The sequence below is a fragment of the Sciurus vulgaris genome, assembly GCF_902686455.1.
Source record: "Sciurus vulgaris genome assembly, chromosome: 10".
Classification (NCBI taxonomy): Eukaryota; Metazoa; Chordata; class Mammalia; order Rodentia; family Sciuridae; genus Sciurus; species Sciurus vulgaris.
In genome coordinates, this window is record NC_136470.1 from 139,014,479 (window position 1) to 139,028,097 (window position 13,619).

The window sequence follows — 13,619 nt, forward strand, 5'->3', positions numbered from 1 at the left end:
GGTGTGTTTGTAGGTGGTGTGTGTTCTGGTGTGTTCATAAGGGATGTGTGCATAGGCATGTTCATAGGTGTGCACAGGCATGTTCATAGATGGTGTGTGTACAGGTATGTTTGTAGGTGGCATGTGCACACATGTGTTCACAGGCATGTGCACAGGCGTGTTCCTATATGACATGTGCACAGGCGTGTTCTTACATGGCATGTGCACAGGTCTTTTCATAGGTGTCATGTGAACGTTCATAGGACATGTGTGCACAGGTTTGTTCATAGGTGGTGTTTGCACAGGTCTGTTCATAGGTGTCGTGTGCACAGGCGTGCTCACAGGGGACACGTGCACGGGTGTTGATAGGCGAGCGCTGGCCTCAGCTCCTCTGACGTGGACACACTGGCATGTCACACGGTTCCTGCTGGACCACAGTGCCTCACTTGTGTTGAGGTTTGAGCCAGCTCTGCCAGAGTTCAAGACTGACCCTGGCAAGGATGACATCTGGGTGCACAGGACAGTTTCACTACTGACAGAGACGCCACCTAGGAGCGAGCCCACCCTGCTGTGCTCCTCACCTCCTGTGGCACCTCTGTGGCCCAGTGGAAGCACCGCCCTCTGTGACCTCAGCCTCCTTCCTCCCCACTGTCTGTTCCCTCATTTCTGTCATGGCTGCTCCTGGCCTTCTTGGTCTGTTCTCCCACCTGTCAGTCCTTCCTGGCTCACGTCCTTCCACTCAGGGCTGGTCCATCCCTCCAGGCTCTTTCACCCCCACCTGCATCTTGGTGGGTGAAGCTATGCAGCTATGCAGGTCAGGACCCCACAACTGTCAGTCACTGCTGGCCTGCAGTGCTGGGCAATGTAACTCGGCCGTGTCCTGCTCTGGAGAGGGAGCTTCAGTGGGGCCACCTCCTCCATCTCTGGCCAGCAGCCCAATAGATCTGCTGCAGTGACTACTGGGGACTGGTCCCCCTGCTGTGCCTCTGGCCCCTACATTCTGCTCTTCTTTCCACAGCAAGAAAACTCGATTGGTTGTAGCAGAAAGTTTATCTGACTTTTTCTTTTTCTTTTTGCCTGCAGCAAGGAAAAATGACTTTTATATTTTCTCTTAAACTTTTCATTTTGAAAAAATTTGAACCTCAGAAGTTGCAAGAATAGTAAAATGGACCACCTCGGTCTAGTGATTCAGTCATTAGTGTCACACTAGCCCCCCCTCCCCATGTATGTGTGTGTGTGTGTGTTTGCTTTTCTTTGCAGAATCATTGAGAATAAGCCATTGATATTCCTGAGATAATCAGCTTCCAAGGGAAGAGTTTTACTCTGGCTCCCAGTGGTAGAGATTCCTGTCTGGCTTTTCTTCCATGGTGCATTGTGATTATATGTGACACAGGGCTTCGTTGTACAGATTCGCACCTGCACACGGCATTAGAGGATCAGCTTCGTTCCCCAGTGCCTTCTCTTTCCCTCCCCTCCTGCAGCCCCCAGTCCTTTTACTCTGCGCAACTATGCTCCCTTCTATTCTTATGACATCTCTCTGACCTTTTTTCACTTTTTCCCTTTCTACATATGAGACAAAACATGACCCTTGACATCCTGAGTATGGTGTATTTCACTTAGTGTAATGGTCTCAAGTTCCAACAATTTTCCTACAAATGATGTAATTTCATTCTTCTTTATGACTGAATAAAACGCCACTGTGTATACACACCACATTTTCTTTATCCTTTCATCCACTGGTAGACACCATCTGGTTCCATGGTTTGGCTGCTGTGAATTGTGCTGCTGTATACGTGGGTATGCACTTATCAGTGTAGCATGATGATGACTTTAATTCTTTAGGATAAATTCTTTAGGAGTGGTATAGCTGGGTCATATGGTGGTTCCATGCCTAGTCTTTTGAGGAAACCCCGTGCTGATTTCCACAGTGGGTTGTGCTACTTTGCAATCCCACCAGCAGCATAAAGCGTTCCTTTTCCCCCACATCCTCTCCAGCATTTATTATTGTTTGTATTCTTTTTTTTTGTGGTGCTGGGGATCCAACCCAGGACCTTGTGCTTACAAGGCAAGCACTCTACCGACTGAGCTATCTCAGTTGTTTGTATTCTTGATGACTGCCATTCTGAATGGAGTGAATGAAATCTCAGTGTAGTTTTGAGTTACGGTTCCCCAATTGCTACAGACGTTGAACCGTTTTTCATGTTGGTTGACCATTCGTGTTTCTTCTTTTGAAAAGTGTCTGTTTAGTTCATTTGTCATTTATTGATTGGGTTATTTGGTGTTGTAGTCAGCTTTTTCACTGCTTGACTAAAGGATCTGACTAGCACAGTTATAGAGGAGGGAAGGTTCATTTGAGGGCTCATGGTTTCAGAGGTCTTAGTCCACAGAAGGCTACACCGAGCAGCAGTCCTCTCTCAGTGCATGCCTATATAGAAAATCAGTTACTGTTGAGATGTGGACATTTAGCCAATACTCCCAAAATAATGAGCTCTCGTGTTGACACGCATCATTTTTAAAATTTTTAAAAATTTTTAAATTTGTTTTAATTAGTTATATATGACAATAGAATGCACTTTGATACATCATATATAATGGAGTATAATTTCTCATTCTTCTGGTTATACATATATGTATATATACATGCACACATATACATACCACTTTTTCTTTATCCATTCATCTGTTGAAGGGCACCTAAGTTGGTTCCATAGTTTAGCTACTGTGAACTGAGCTGCTGTAAACATTGATGTGGCTGCATCACTGTAGTATGCTGATTTTAAGACCTTTGGGTATAAACCGAGGAGTGGGAGAGCTGGGTCAAATGGCAGTTCCATTCCAAGTTTTCTGAGGAATCTCCACACGGCTTTCCAGAGTGATGCGCATCATTCTTAATGACCCTTTCTTTTCACTTGTAGATCATTGACCCGTTCGTTGAGGTTGAGATTATCGGACTGCCAGTAGACTGCTGTAAAGATCAGACTCGCGTGGTGGATGACAATGGTAAGAGGAAGACCGGTGCTCACTTGTGGCGAGAATGTTCTAGAACTAGAATCTTCCTGGAGAGGGAAACGTGCCTGGCTTAGCAGAGCAGTCTGTTCCTAGGATCTGCATTGCCACCTCTTTTTTGGTGGGGATGCGAACTCTGAAGTTCGGCCTGGTGAGCTCGGGTGAGCTTACTCTGAGTGTGCGGTGGTGGACGGGCTGCGTTTTTCTTCTAAAGAAAACTTTCTTTATTTGAGCCTTGCATCTTTTTCTTGGTAGTCTAAAATTGTATTTGTTTGTTTATCCAGTGGACAAACATTATTACATATCTATTTTTCTCACTCTCTAGTCGTTAATACACTAAAATCATTTTAAACCATAATCATCAAAACATTCGAGAAGTTTGTGGTTCCTGGGGGACCTTGCACGGTGGCACTCAAGAGCAGGTTACACTTATTATTTAGCAGATAACATGCTTAAGAAAGCAACCTTCCTACATTGTAATTCTACACCACTGCTCAATAAATTATTCTTTTTTTATTAGTCATAGATGTAGCTGAGAGCTCATTACAAAGTCAACAAAAAGATAATCTCCTCTGTGATTTTTAGCCTATAATTTTTTCATTGGCTTGAGGTTTTTTATAGGGCAGTGGTTGATGCCTCCTGAATCCATATGTTTAACAAGACTTATTTCCAGTTTTTAGAAAGAAAAACCAGAAACTAATAGAGTACTTAAATTTTTTTTGGTTTTTATAATTATCTGAGAAGATTTCACCAAGAAATAAATGTAGTTTTGCCTTTTAGTATTTGTCTTAGTCTGTTTTCCATTGCTATAACAAAATACCTGAGGATCATTACCTAAAGAGGTTTTTTTAGCTCACAGATTTTAAGACTGAAAGTCCAAACAGCAAGAGTTCCTTTGGCTGCATCACATCATAGGAGGAACACATTGGAAAAGTGGGAGGTGACAGGGGAGCACAGAAAGCTAGAGAGCAAGGGGGGGCCAGGCTTGCTCTTCCATAGCAACCTTCCTGAGAATAACCAGGGTCTCATGAGAACCCAGCTGTTTATTTTTTCTTTATAGTTTTTGCTAAAATATCCTCAGATCACTGTTATAATTTTGGAACTGATCGAAGCATTCTGCATATTAAAGTGCTTCCCCTACCATACAGTTGGGCATCAGAGATTGAAGGAACTGATGTGATCATGTACAGGCAATTTTCTTACCAATTATTTCCTAGCAGTGGGGCAGTTCCAAGGCTTTCTTTCAGTAAGACATTCTGGAGTGACTTGGTCATCTTCACGGATCTAATAACCATCACAAGCAGTTTTCGCTGTCTGCTCTGCAGACGTTCTGCTGGCTCATTTCCAGGCAAGCTCTGGCTGTTCTGATTTTTCTCTTCCTGTTTCTCTGAGGATTTAACCCCGTGTGGGAAGAAACCCTGACATTTACAGTGCACATGCCGGAAATAGCTTTGGTCCGGTTCCTGGTGTGGGATCACGATCCCATTGGGCGAGACTTCGTCGGACAAAGGACTGTGACCTTTAGCAGCTTAGTGCCTGGTAGGTGTGTGTGGCTTTTCTCTCTGTGCTGACCATTCCTTTTTCTTTGGAAGATTTAATGTGGGACCAGTGACTCAAGGACATACAGCATATGTGTCATGAGACGAACGTGACTGTTACTGTGCTTCATAAAATGTAAAGAACTATGGTTGAGTTCCAGGAAAGCCAAATGCGAGTCCCACTCAAGGAGACAACTCTCTTTGCTTTTCTCAGGCTACCGGCATGTCTATTTGGAAGGACTCACAGAAGCTTCCATATTTGTCCACATAACAATCAATGAAATCTATGGAAAGGTGAGAATGATCATAGGGCTTAAAGCCACAGTAACATGGTCCTGAACAAAGTCACCGACTGGCTGATTGCACCAGAGGAATATGCACATTTTGACAAGCTGCTCTTTAATGGAGAACGGTGGGGAAGCTCAGCAAGCCCAGTCTGCTGTCCCAGCCCTGTCCCCATCTGCCCTTGCTCTCTGCACTGTTCAGGGATGTGTGTGCATCCCTTGCACCTGGGGGCCCTATTATATTCTCAGGTAATCAGTTAAGTGTTAAATTTTATTTTAGTTCTGAGAAAGCCCCAGATGGCTGCAGGAGGCATGTTAGGTCTCAGATGCTTGACGAGTTACCCATGCTCACCACCAGGCTAGGACCTTGGCCAGTTCTAGGTGGGACGAATTCATTTGATGCCAATGTTAACTGAAAACCTAAATGCTGTGAATGGATTTGAAACCATTCACAGTACTTAAAAGAGAGAGAGAACACAAGAATGCATTTTAGTTCTCTCTGGCTGCTGCCGTCCTCATTGCAGAGTGGACTTGAGGCCTGCCAATCAATAGGCAATCCCCTGGGTCATGCCCAGTCATGGAGACTTGGCCACTGGTCAAACTTCCAGGCCCAGACAGGATATGGAGGGAGTGAAGGAGCACTGACTGGAGCCCAGGTGTGTCCGGTGCTCCTCTTTGTAGGAAGCGTGGCCTGCGGCTGCTCAGAGGGATTCCACATTTCCTGGGCCTGTGTCCCCATGGTGGCTCTGGGGCAAATTGGCGCCTCCTGATAAACGAGCTCGTGCTACCCTTACAAAGCTGCCTGGCACGTCGTGAATACTCCACAGTGTCGGCTGGTCTCACCGTCACTGTGACGAAACCCAGCTGGGGGAACGCCACCAGGGTTGGGAGGAAGGGTCGACAGACGTCCACGCGCTTTCTTCTCCTCCCTGGTGTCACCTTCCCGGATGAGCCCAGTTGTGTTCTGTTGTCTCTGTTCTTCCCTTGCAGTGGAGCCCTTTAATCCTCAACCCCAGTTACACTATATTGCACTTTCTAGGAGCCACCAAGGTAGTTGCTCGGCATGGTGCTTCCTTCCCACTGTCCCGCTTCTCTTCGGGCGTCACGGTGGCATGCTTCCTCACATCTCTCCATCTTCCCGCTTCCCACTCTGAAACACCCGTCTGTTGCTTAAGGGCGGCTGAGGTCTGTGGCAGGCTGCTCACTGTGGGAACCTTCCGACCCGCTTGCCGTCTCTGGGCCGGGAGCTCCTGGGGAAGGTCGGGGGTGAGGCTGGGATGTGCATGCCCGGGGCGGACCTGCTGTGGGCTGTCTTCCTGGTCCGTGTCCTTCACTGGTCGCACAGTCTCGTTCTGTGTTCATTTCTCATGGAGCTGCCATTTCCAAGGCGAGAGGCTGAGGTGATCTCACCTGCTAAACTTCCGGTGGGTCCTTTTGTGTCTTCAGAACAGGCAGCTGCAGGGCCTGAAGGGGCTGTTCAACAAGAATCCCAGGCACAGCTCCTCAGAGAGCAGCTCCCATTACGTTCGGAAGCGATCGATTGGAGACAGAATCCTGCGCCGCACGGCCAGCGCTCCAGCCAAAGGCAGGAAGAAGAGCAAAATGGGCTTCCAGGAAATGGTGGAGATCAAGGACTCGGTGTCGGAGGCCACACGAGAGCAGGACGGCGTCCTGAGGAGGACCACGCGGAGCTTGCAAGCCCGCCCTGTCTCTATGCCTGTGGACAGAAGTCTTCTGGGGGCTTTGTCATTGTCTGCACCTGAAACAGCAAAAGACACAGAAGGAAAAGAAAACTCTCTGGGTAAGCATCTTTTAGTTTCTCTGCCCTGCATTTCAGTCTCTTGTTTCCAGCATGACAGGGTTGACATTCTGCAGACGAAGTGCAATATACTGAAAAGTAGATGGTTTTGTGTGTTAGTTTTAGCCTTTGGGGAGGACAGTGGTAAAGTGCTATTCCCTCTCACCTTAAGCCTTATAATAGCATTGCCATTTGATATTGATGGCAAAGGCCAGGGGAACCATCGTGTGGGATGGCCTGGAGTTTGTGGGTCTGTGAGGAAGACAGAGGAAGACAAAACCTGCGAAAGGTGTAGGATTTCCAGGTGCTACCATTTTTACTCATTGTTTGAGGTTGAATAGAACTATATTGACTCTTCTGGGGTTGAATATGGTTGTATTACTTTCCCCACCACATATATATTTCCGGAACTAAAAATGTTTATGGGGAAAGAAAACAAGATGTTAAAAGATTTTCACTTGGAAAATCTTTGCTTCCTCCTGAGGTGGTTGAAGCAATGTTTTCCTTGATCTTATGTCCCTGGTCTTTGGGTGTTGGCCTCGATGGAAGCCTGGACAGGCTCCACAAGCATTAGGGTCAGATGCTACCATCTTTTCCTTGATTTGAATGTATTACAGATTCATTTCCAGATCTTGATAAAGAGTGGTCACTGCTTTTCAAGGTGACAAAGGGCTCTTACTTGTTTGACTCCCTGTACTATTCTAGGGAATATAAGAGCGAAAATTATATCCATCTGATGTCTCTGGAACAAATATATTTTAGTTAAATCAGAATCATCTCACACAAGTAGAATGTGATGCTTGATTACTTTAGCAAAATTTTTCTTTTATTAAACTAGTTTTAATGGCCTATTTTTTCACAAATGCATTTTGCTTGTGTCAATTTTTGTTGTAAGATATTCTAGGGAAAAAAACCAATTCTTGAAAGGTTTATTTGAAGGAGAAAAAGGAAGTTTAAATGTTTGAAATTTTGCTAAGAGCAGAGTCAGAGAAGAGATGAAATATGTACTGCTAACTTTATTTTACAGCCCCATCTTTAGGGAAATAAAATTATATTCAATAGGAATTGGTAATACTTTGCCTTGCTTATACCACAGTTGAGATGTTAACACCATTTAGGTGAGTTAGAAAGCAGTATTTCAAAATAGTTATATGACGTAGTCATAGCTATTGAACTTATGTTAATCTGGAGCAATTCATAGTCATTCATCCATTCAAAGTATATTATAGCAAAAAAAAAAAATACTAAGTGAAGAAAAAGCAAAATACAGAATGCCAGATATTACTGTGGCCCTCTGCAAAAACTACAGTGACTATCTCTGAGCAGTGACATCATAGGACATTTAATTGATTATAATTTGGGAGGGGTTAAAAAGTTTTATGATGAAGAATTTCTCAGGAAAATATTCAATACGAAGTTAAATTCTCTCTTATAAGCCATGACTCTTAAAGCCTTAGAAGACATTAAGAAAGAATGATCAAGCCGGGTGCAATGGTACAACCTGTAGTACTCAATCAGGAGACTGAGGCAGGAGGATTATGAGTTCAAACCCAGCCTCAGCAACTTAATGAGACCCTGTCTCAAAATAAAAAATTTAAAAAGGGACAGGGATGTGACTCAGTGGTTAAGCACTCCTGGTTTCAATCCCTGGCATCCCCCTTCCCCACCAAAAAATAAAGTCTGATGAAGTGTAATCATTCACTTAATGCTGTCTTGGCCACAAGGAAGTCCCCAGGACCGTGACCTGTGGTTCTTACTATTTTCCTTACTGTGCCTGCATCTTCCTACCATTCTTAGGGGAGAAGGCCATATGGAGATCTGCATACTAGCAATAAAAATACGACTAACAAAAGATCAGATATTAGTAGCGACAGAATTGATGGCCAGTTCCTTATCTTTACGGCAGATCCTCATATCTTCATGCATTTATTGTACCTTCCAGTTGTCTTAGAAATTATGGGTTCAATTACATCTTTCGCCAAGGTGGTTTTTAAATGCTACTGTTTGTGACTTTGTGCTGATGCAGGTGTGACTTGAAAGCGTACAGCTTCTTGCTTCCAGGTACTGCAGTGCTTTCTTTAACAGAGCTGTCTTGTTCTGTTTTTATTGCCACGCTTCTGTGTAGTATGAATCTGAATAGGAGGCCCCAGAAGGTAATCCTCACCGTGAGAGTGCGGTTACGGTAACTCGTTGACGTGTCTCGACAATGCGTATTACATCCCTGGCTGATGTAATAGACATTCGAAGGGAAGCTGCGGTGGATTCCTATCAATATATTTTCCATGTGTCCATCACACAGACACTGTTGCAGCCTATGCAATCCATAACGATATTGTCACAGTGTAACAGATTCACATTCTCCATTTGTTCGTCTCAAGACAAACTGTGTTTGCCGGTGGTACCTAAAGTGATACGTGTCTCCTAACATGTTGTCTGTTTCCTTCAGCAGAGGATGAGGATGGCAGAAGAAAGGGGCAGGCAAGTATAAAAGACCCACACTTTCCAAATTTCAACAAAAAGTCGTCCTCCTCCTCCAGTGCTCTCCTCCACAAAGACACCAGCCAAGGGGCCGCCACTCTTCCTACTGCCCACGTGTCTATCACAGGAGAGCAGCTAGGAGTGCCGGGTGGGAGAAGCAAATCCAGTGTGACAAGTGATGTCCAGGAGAGCCGCTGTCCCAGCAAGTCCCTCTCCCCCAGGCAGTGTTTGGCTCCAGAGCCTGCTGTTCACTCATCGCAAGCCGAGTGTGGCGATGTGCATGGCGGGAAAACCAGGGGCAGGGCGAGCGCCGCGGGCCTGGGGCAGGGACGAGGCTGGCTGCAGGGGGGCACCCTTTCACAAAGTGCCCTGGAGATCAAGAGCCTGGAAGGCAGCCAGGCTGCGGGCAGAGCTGCCACCTCCTTTTCCCTGTCCGATGTCTCCGTGCTCTGTTCTGACATCCCCGAGGTACACTCGACTCCCGTTCTGCAGGAGAGTGACATTTCCCATCTTATTGACAACGTCACCTTCACAGACGAGAACGAGCCGGGCAGTTCTATCTCGGCCCTGATCGGCCAGTTGGATGAGACTGGTGATCAGGCTAACTTCACAGCAGTGTCCCGTCTCCACGGCACCGGTGTGATGTCAGGTCGAACTGCGGCCGCTCCCTGGGGCCCCCACACGCCCTCCCAGCCTGGGTTTTCCAGGGGAAAGCCCAGGTCCTCCTTCCTGTGCTCATCCCCGGAGCTGATGGCCTTCCCGGGTTCTGAGAACACCAGACGGGCGACAGTTGCTTGCGAGGCGGCTGGAGCTCCAGTCTCTAAAACGAAGCCAGAGGATGACCTTGCTGGTACAACCAAGACCAGGGCTGTGGAGAGCAAGCTGCTTGGGTCCCCCGATGCTCCTCAGGGCTGGTTACCAAAAAGTCCCACCACCAGAGAAGACCGGGGGCCCCTGAAGAGCTTCAGCCCTGTCCTCTCCCCTGATCTGACACTGGGAGATGTAGTCAGCGAGCCCACTGTCTGCGTCAATTCTGGAGAGAGCAGCCTTGTGGAAGTCGATGGGGAGTCAGAAGACCTGCCTCTAACAACCTACGAATGGAGGAGAGAGGAAACCGGCCAACTCGCCTCTCCTCTAGAACTGAAGTACAGTCAGGATGTGGTGGAACACTTGCAGCGAGGGCTGAGAAATGGCTACTGCAAAGGGACTCTCCACCCTTTCGTCCCTGAAATAGTCAACCACATTCAAGGGGTCAAAAATGGAAGTCTTTCTTGTCTAACCTACCAGGGTGCTGGCTTTGTTCATAACTGTTTCTCAAATCCAGATGCAAAAATGAACCCTGTCTGTGTGTCCCAGCTGTCTCGTGTTCAAGACTCGCATGCCCCCACAGCCCAGCAGCCAGCCAAGCATCCTCCTTTGCCTGCTTCAAAACTGTCAAGTCCTTGCAAATCCAAAAGTCTGGGAGATTTAACATCGGAGGACATTGCTTGCAATTTCGAGAGCAAGTATCAGTGTATTAGCAAGAGCTTCATTACAACTGGCCTTCGAGATAAGAAGGGCGTGGCCCTGGAGACGGAGCCCTTGGGGCCCTCGGATGCACTCACGGAGCAGCTCCGGAAGCTGGTGTCCTTCGAGCAAGAGGACAGCCGCCAGGTGCTGTACTCAAAGCAGGATGCCGGCCCCTTTCCCAGGGCCTTGGTCAGAAAGCTGTCATCCAGGAGCCAGAGCAGAGTGCGCAACATCGCCAGCCGTGCCAAGGAGAGGCAGGAAGCCAGCAGGCAGAGAGTGGCCAGCCCCAGCGGCCAGCCAGGGGCAGGGGTGCTGCTCCGGAGCAGGCCTGCGGCCCCTGCCCCAACAGGGAACCGCCACTCCACCGGCTCCTACATCGCGGGCTATCTGCGCAGCGCCCGGGGGGGCCACCTGGAGGGCCGTGGCATCCCTGAGGGGGCCTGCTCCGCCCTGCGACCTGGTTACGGGGACCAGTTTTGTACGGATAGTTCTGTTTTGCAGACTGAGCCGAGCAGTGACGATAAACCAGAGATCTACTTTCTTTTGAGACTGTGACTAGCGCACAGCTGCATCTTCCACGTTCACCTGTGTCTGCGGAACCGCAGCGCCTTGCCCGTGTGGTCCTTGGCTTTGAAATGGTTTCCCAGTGCGTTTTTAAGCTTGTATTTTGGTGTCCACGTGAGTCCCTGCGTCCCCTGCTTATGGGTTTGTGCCTAGACTCCGTGACGTCCCCAGGTACCTGGGCTTCCTGCCCTCTGTGTCGTGAACTGTGCTGCGCCAGGCGTGTGCATGCCCTCGCGTGACCCTCTCAGTGGCCTGGCACGGTGCACTCGTGTTTCACAAAATGCCCTTCCTATGTCCTCAGATTGTGTCACAGATGGTCGTTGTTGAGTTGACTGGGACTCTGTGAACCACAAAGGGAGGAATTCTTTGTTCGAAGCCATTGTCACTTTTCTTTCTACCTTGAGAAGCCCAGATGCATTTTTATGACTCAGTTGAAAGAAGTTTAGACGAGTTCCCTTGCCTTTTAAGACTTGCTCACCCCACCCGGAAGGAGAGTTCAGAGAGCGCCTGGCTGCTCCCAAGCCCCTTCCCGCTTAGAATATGCTGGAAGACAGCAGACTTCTGTATATAAGGACAAAGTGGTTTGTTCTACATGAAATTTGTTACATATTTTTGCTAACGGCTCTGTATGTAACAAGAACCCCGTTGCCAAGCTCTTTGTCGTACTTTTCAATTTTCTGGTTAGTTAAAGATTGCAAATAATGGCTTCCAGAATGAGGGTCTGCATCAGATTGAAAATGGTGGTAGCACACATTGAAAACTTCCCCAAAGCTTTCAAGAAAAAAATTCTCATAATAAAATCCGAGTGAATAGATTATTAGGAAAAAGAACCTTTTCCCTTCAGGAAACCAAGTAACTGTATTTTAGTACTGACATACATTATTTTCACTGTGAATCCATTTTTTAAATCGCATGTTTGAATGTCCCTCTTTGCTTTTTTGTAACATGACTGCAAAGATGTTCTTCCTGGAGTTCATGAAAATATAATTAAAAATTAGCAGATTTTTAAATACTTGGTGTTTGTTGTTGTGTTTTTACAGTTGAGGTTGACGTGGTGAGTGTTGAGAGGGGTCTGAGAGCACCCAGGGGGACATACTCCCGATCTGAGCCTGTGTAGCCATGTAGAGAACTTCCGCTACGGAGCAGAGGTTGAAGCGGCAGCTTGAGTCTCTTGGTGTCGCCATTGTGTTTTAAAGAACACGCTTGTCAGTAACGATTCCTTTAGCATTTGGTGTTGGCACCACAAGGTGCGGTGGCCCTGCTGTGGGTGGGTGAGGGGCACGTGGGGAGGAGGGGGAGATGCTGTCCTTGGCACATCGTCTGTGGCACCTTGTGATGGGGGAGTCAAGGGAGTGGACAGTCTGACCCTGGCTCTCCCCGAGGTTGAGGGTAGAGGCCTCCTGGGGCAGGTATGTCGTGTGAAGAAGAGAGACTCCTTTCTATGCCCTTCGTGAGCCTTGGAGTCTTGTCTTCTTGGGGGCTCTGAACCCCTAAAGTTCTATCTTAGATCTTTTCTCCAAAGTACCTTTGCTTTAGAAGAGATTGACATAAAGTTATTGAAATTAAATTGCAAAGGAGTAGAATTTAGCTGCTTTTTATGATTCAATGGAATCCCTATTTTTAAAAGGTAAAATAAAATGAACAGAAAGAAAAGAAATCCAGTTTCCGTTTGGATGTCAACCCAGCCTCAAAGTGATCATCATCATCTAAGTGACCGTGGCCACGTGCCAGGGGTATCAGGCCAGTCCTGGGCGTCCACGTGTGCCGGTCACCCACACGTGCCGCTTCCTTCTCTGATCGCACAGAGGAAGGGAAGGGAAGCAATTCCATGCTAACCCTCTGGGGTCACCTAATAAGCCAGAGCAGCAAGAAAGCTTAAACTTGAATCAAAGCATTTGACGTTCAGATTAGATTCATTAGGACTTCACTTGTTTGGAGAGTGGATACGGGACTCGCCCGGTCCCAGGAAACACAGGAAAGTGAGATCTCAACCAAGGCATCAGCAGCCTTCTGATGTTTCCACATTGAGAGCTGTGAGTCCAGGGAGCTGCTCTGCTCAGTGGAGTCTGGTTCAACCAAGGCTGCGGAGTTCCAGAGTTTGCTCGTGTGTGTGTCTCCTCAGGGGCTGGAAGAGCTGCCTGCAGCGGAAGCAATGGCCACATCTCTGACCAGGGTCCTTTCCTGCTGAAGATGGCTTAGTGGGCCCCTAGGTCTTACAGATAAAGTCCCACCCTTGCATGCGGGGTCTTGGTTTGGTGTCCTGGATTGCACCCTCCTTTACTAACTCTGCTTCCTTCAAGAGCCATCCTGGAGGATCCAGTTCTGTAGGAAGCCTCCCTGGTCGTCATCTCCTCTTCCCCAGTTCTGCCCAACCATTCAGAATTACTCAGTCCTCTTTGGGGTCCTCCAGTGCATCTGCACGACCTCAGATTCCACTTCATTATCTGTCCACTCGCATGTCCA

The 13,619-nt window shown here is 47.4% G+C and overlaps 1 protein-coding gene across 3 annotated transcripts in view; it reads left to right on the forward strand.

Moving 5' to 3' along the window:
* PLCH1 (phospholipase C eta 1) overlaps positions 1 to 12,166 on the forward strand; it is a 169,490-nt gene extending 157,324 nt beyond the window's left edge. The window contains exons 19-24 of one of the 3 annotated variants that reach the window (XM_079156055.1): positions 2,895 to 2,979; positions 4,378 to 4,524; positions 4,738 to 4,817; positions 5,798 to 5,857; positions 6,254 to 6,608; positions 9,052 to 12,166. In XM_079156055.1, the coding sequence (XP_079012181.1) occupies positions 2,895 to 2,979; positions 4,378 to 4,524; positions 4,738 to 4,817; positions 5,798 to 5,857; positions 6,254 to 6,608; positions 9,052 to 11,147 (2,823 nt within the window). In that variant the 3' untranslated portion in view covers positions 11,148 to 12,166. The remainder of the gene's footprint in view (positions 1 to 2,894; positions 2,980 to 4,377; positions 4,525 to 4,737; positions 4,818 to 5,797; positions 5,858 to 6,253; positions 6,609 to 9,051) is intronic. The other 2 variants (XM_079156053.1, XM_079156054.1) reach the window with 2 other exon arrangements.
* Positions 12,167 to 13,619: the final 1,453 nt, after the last annotated feature.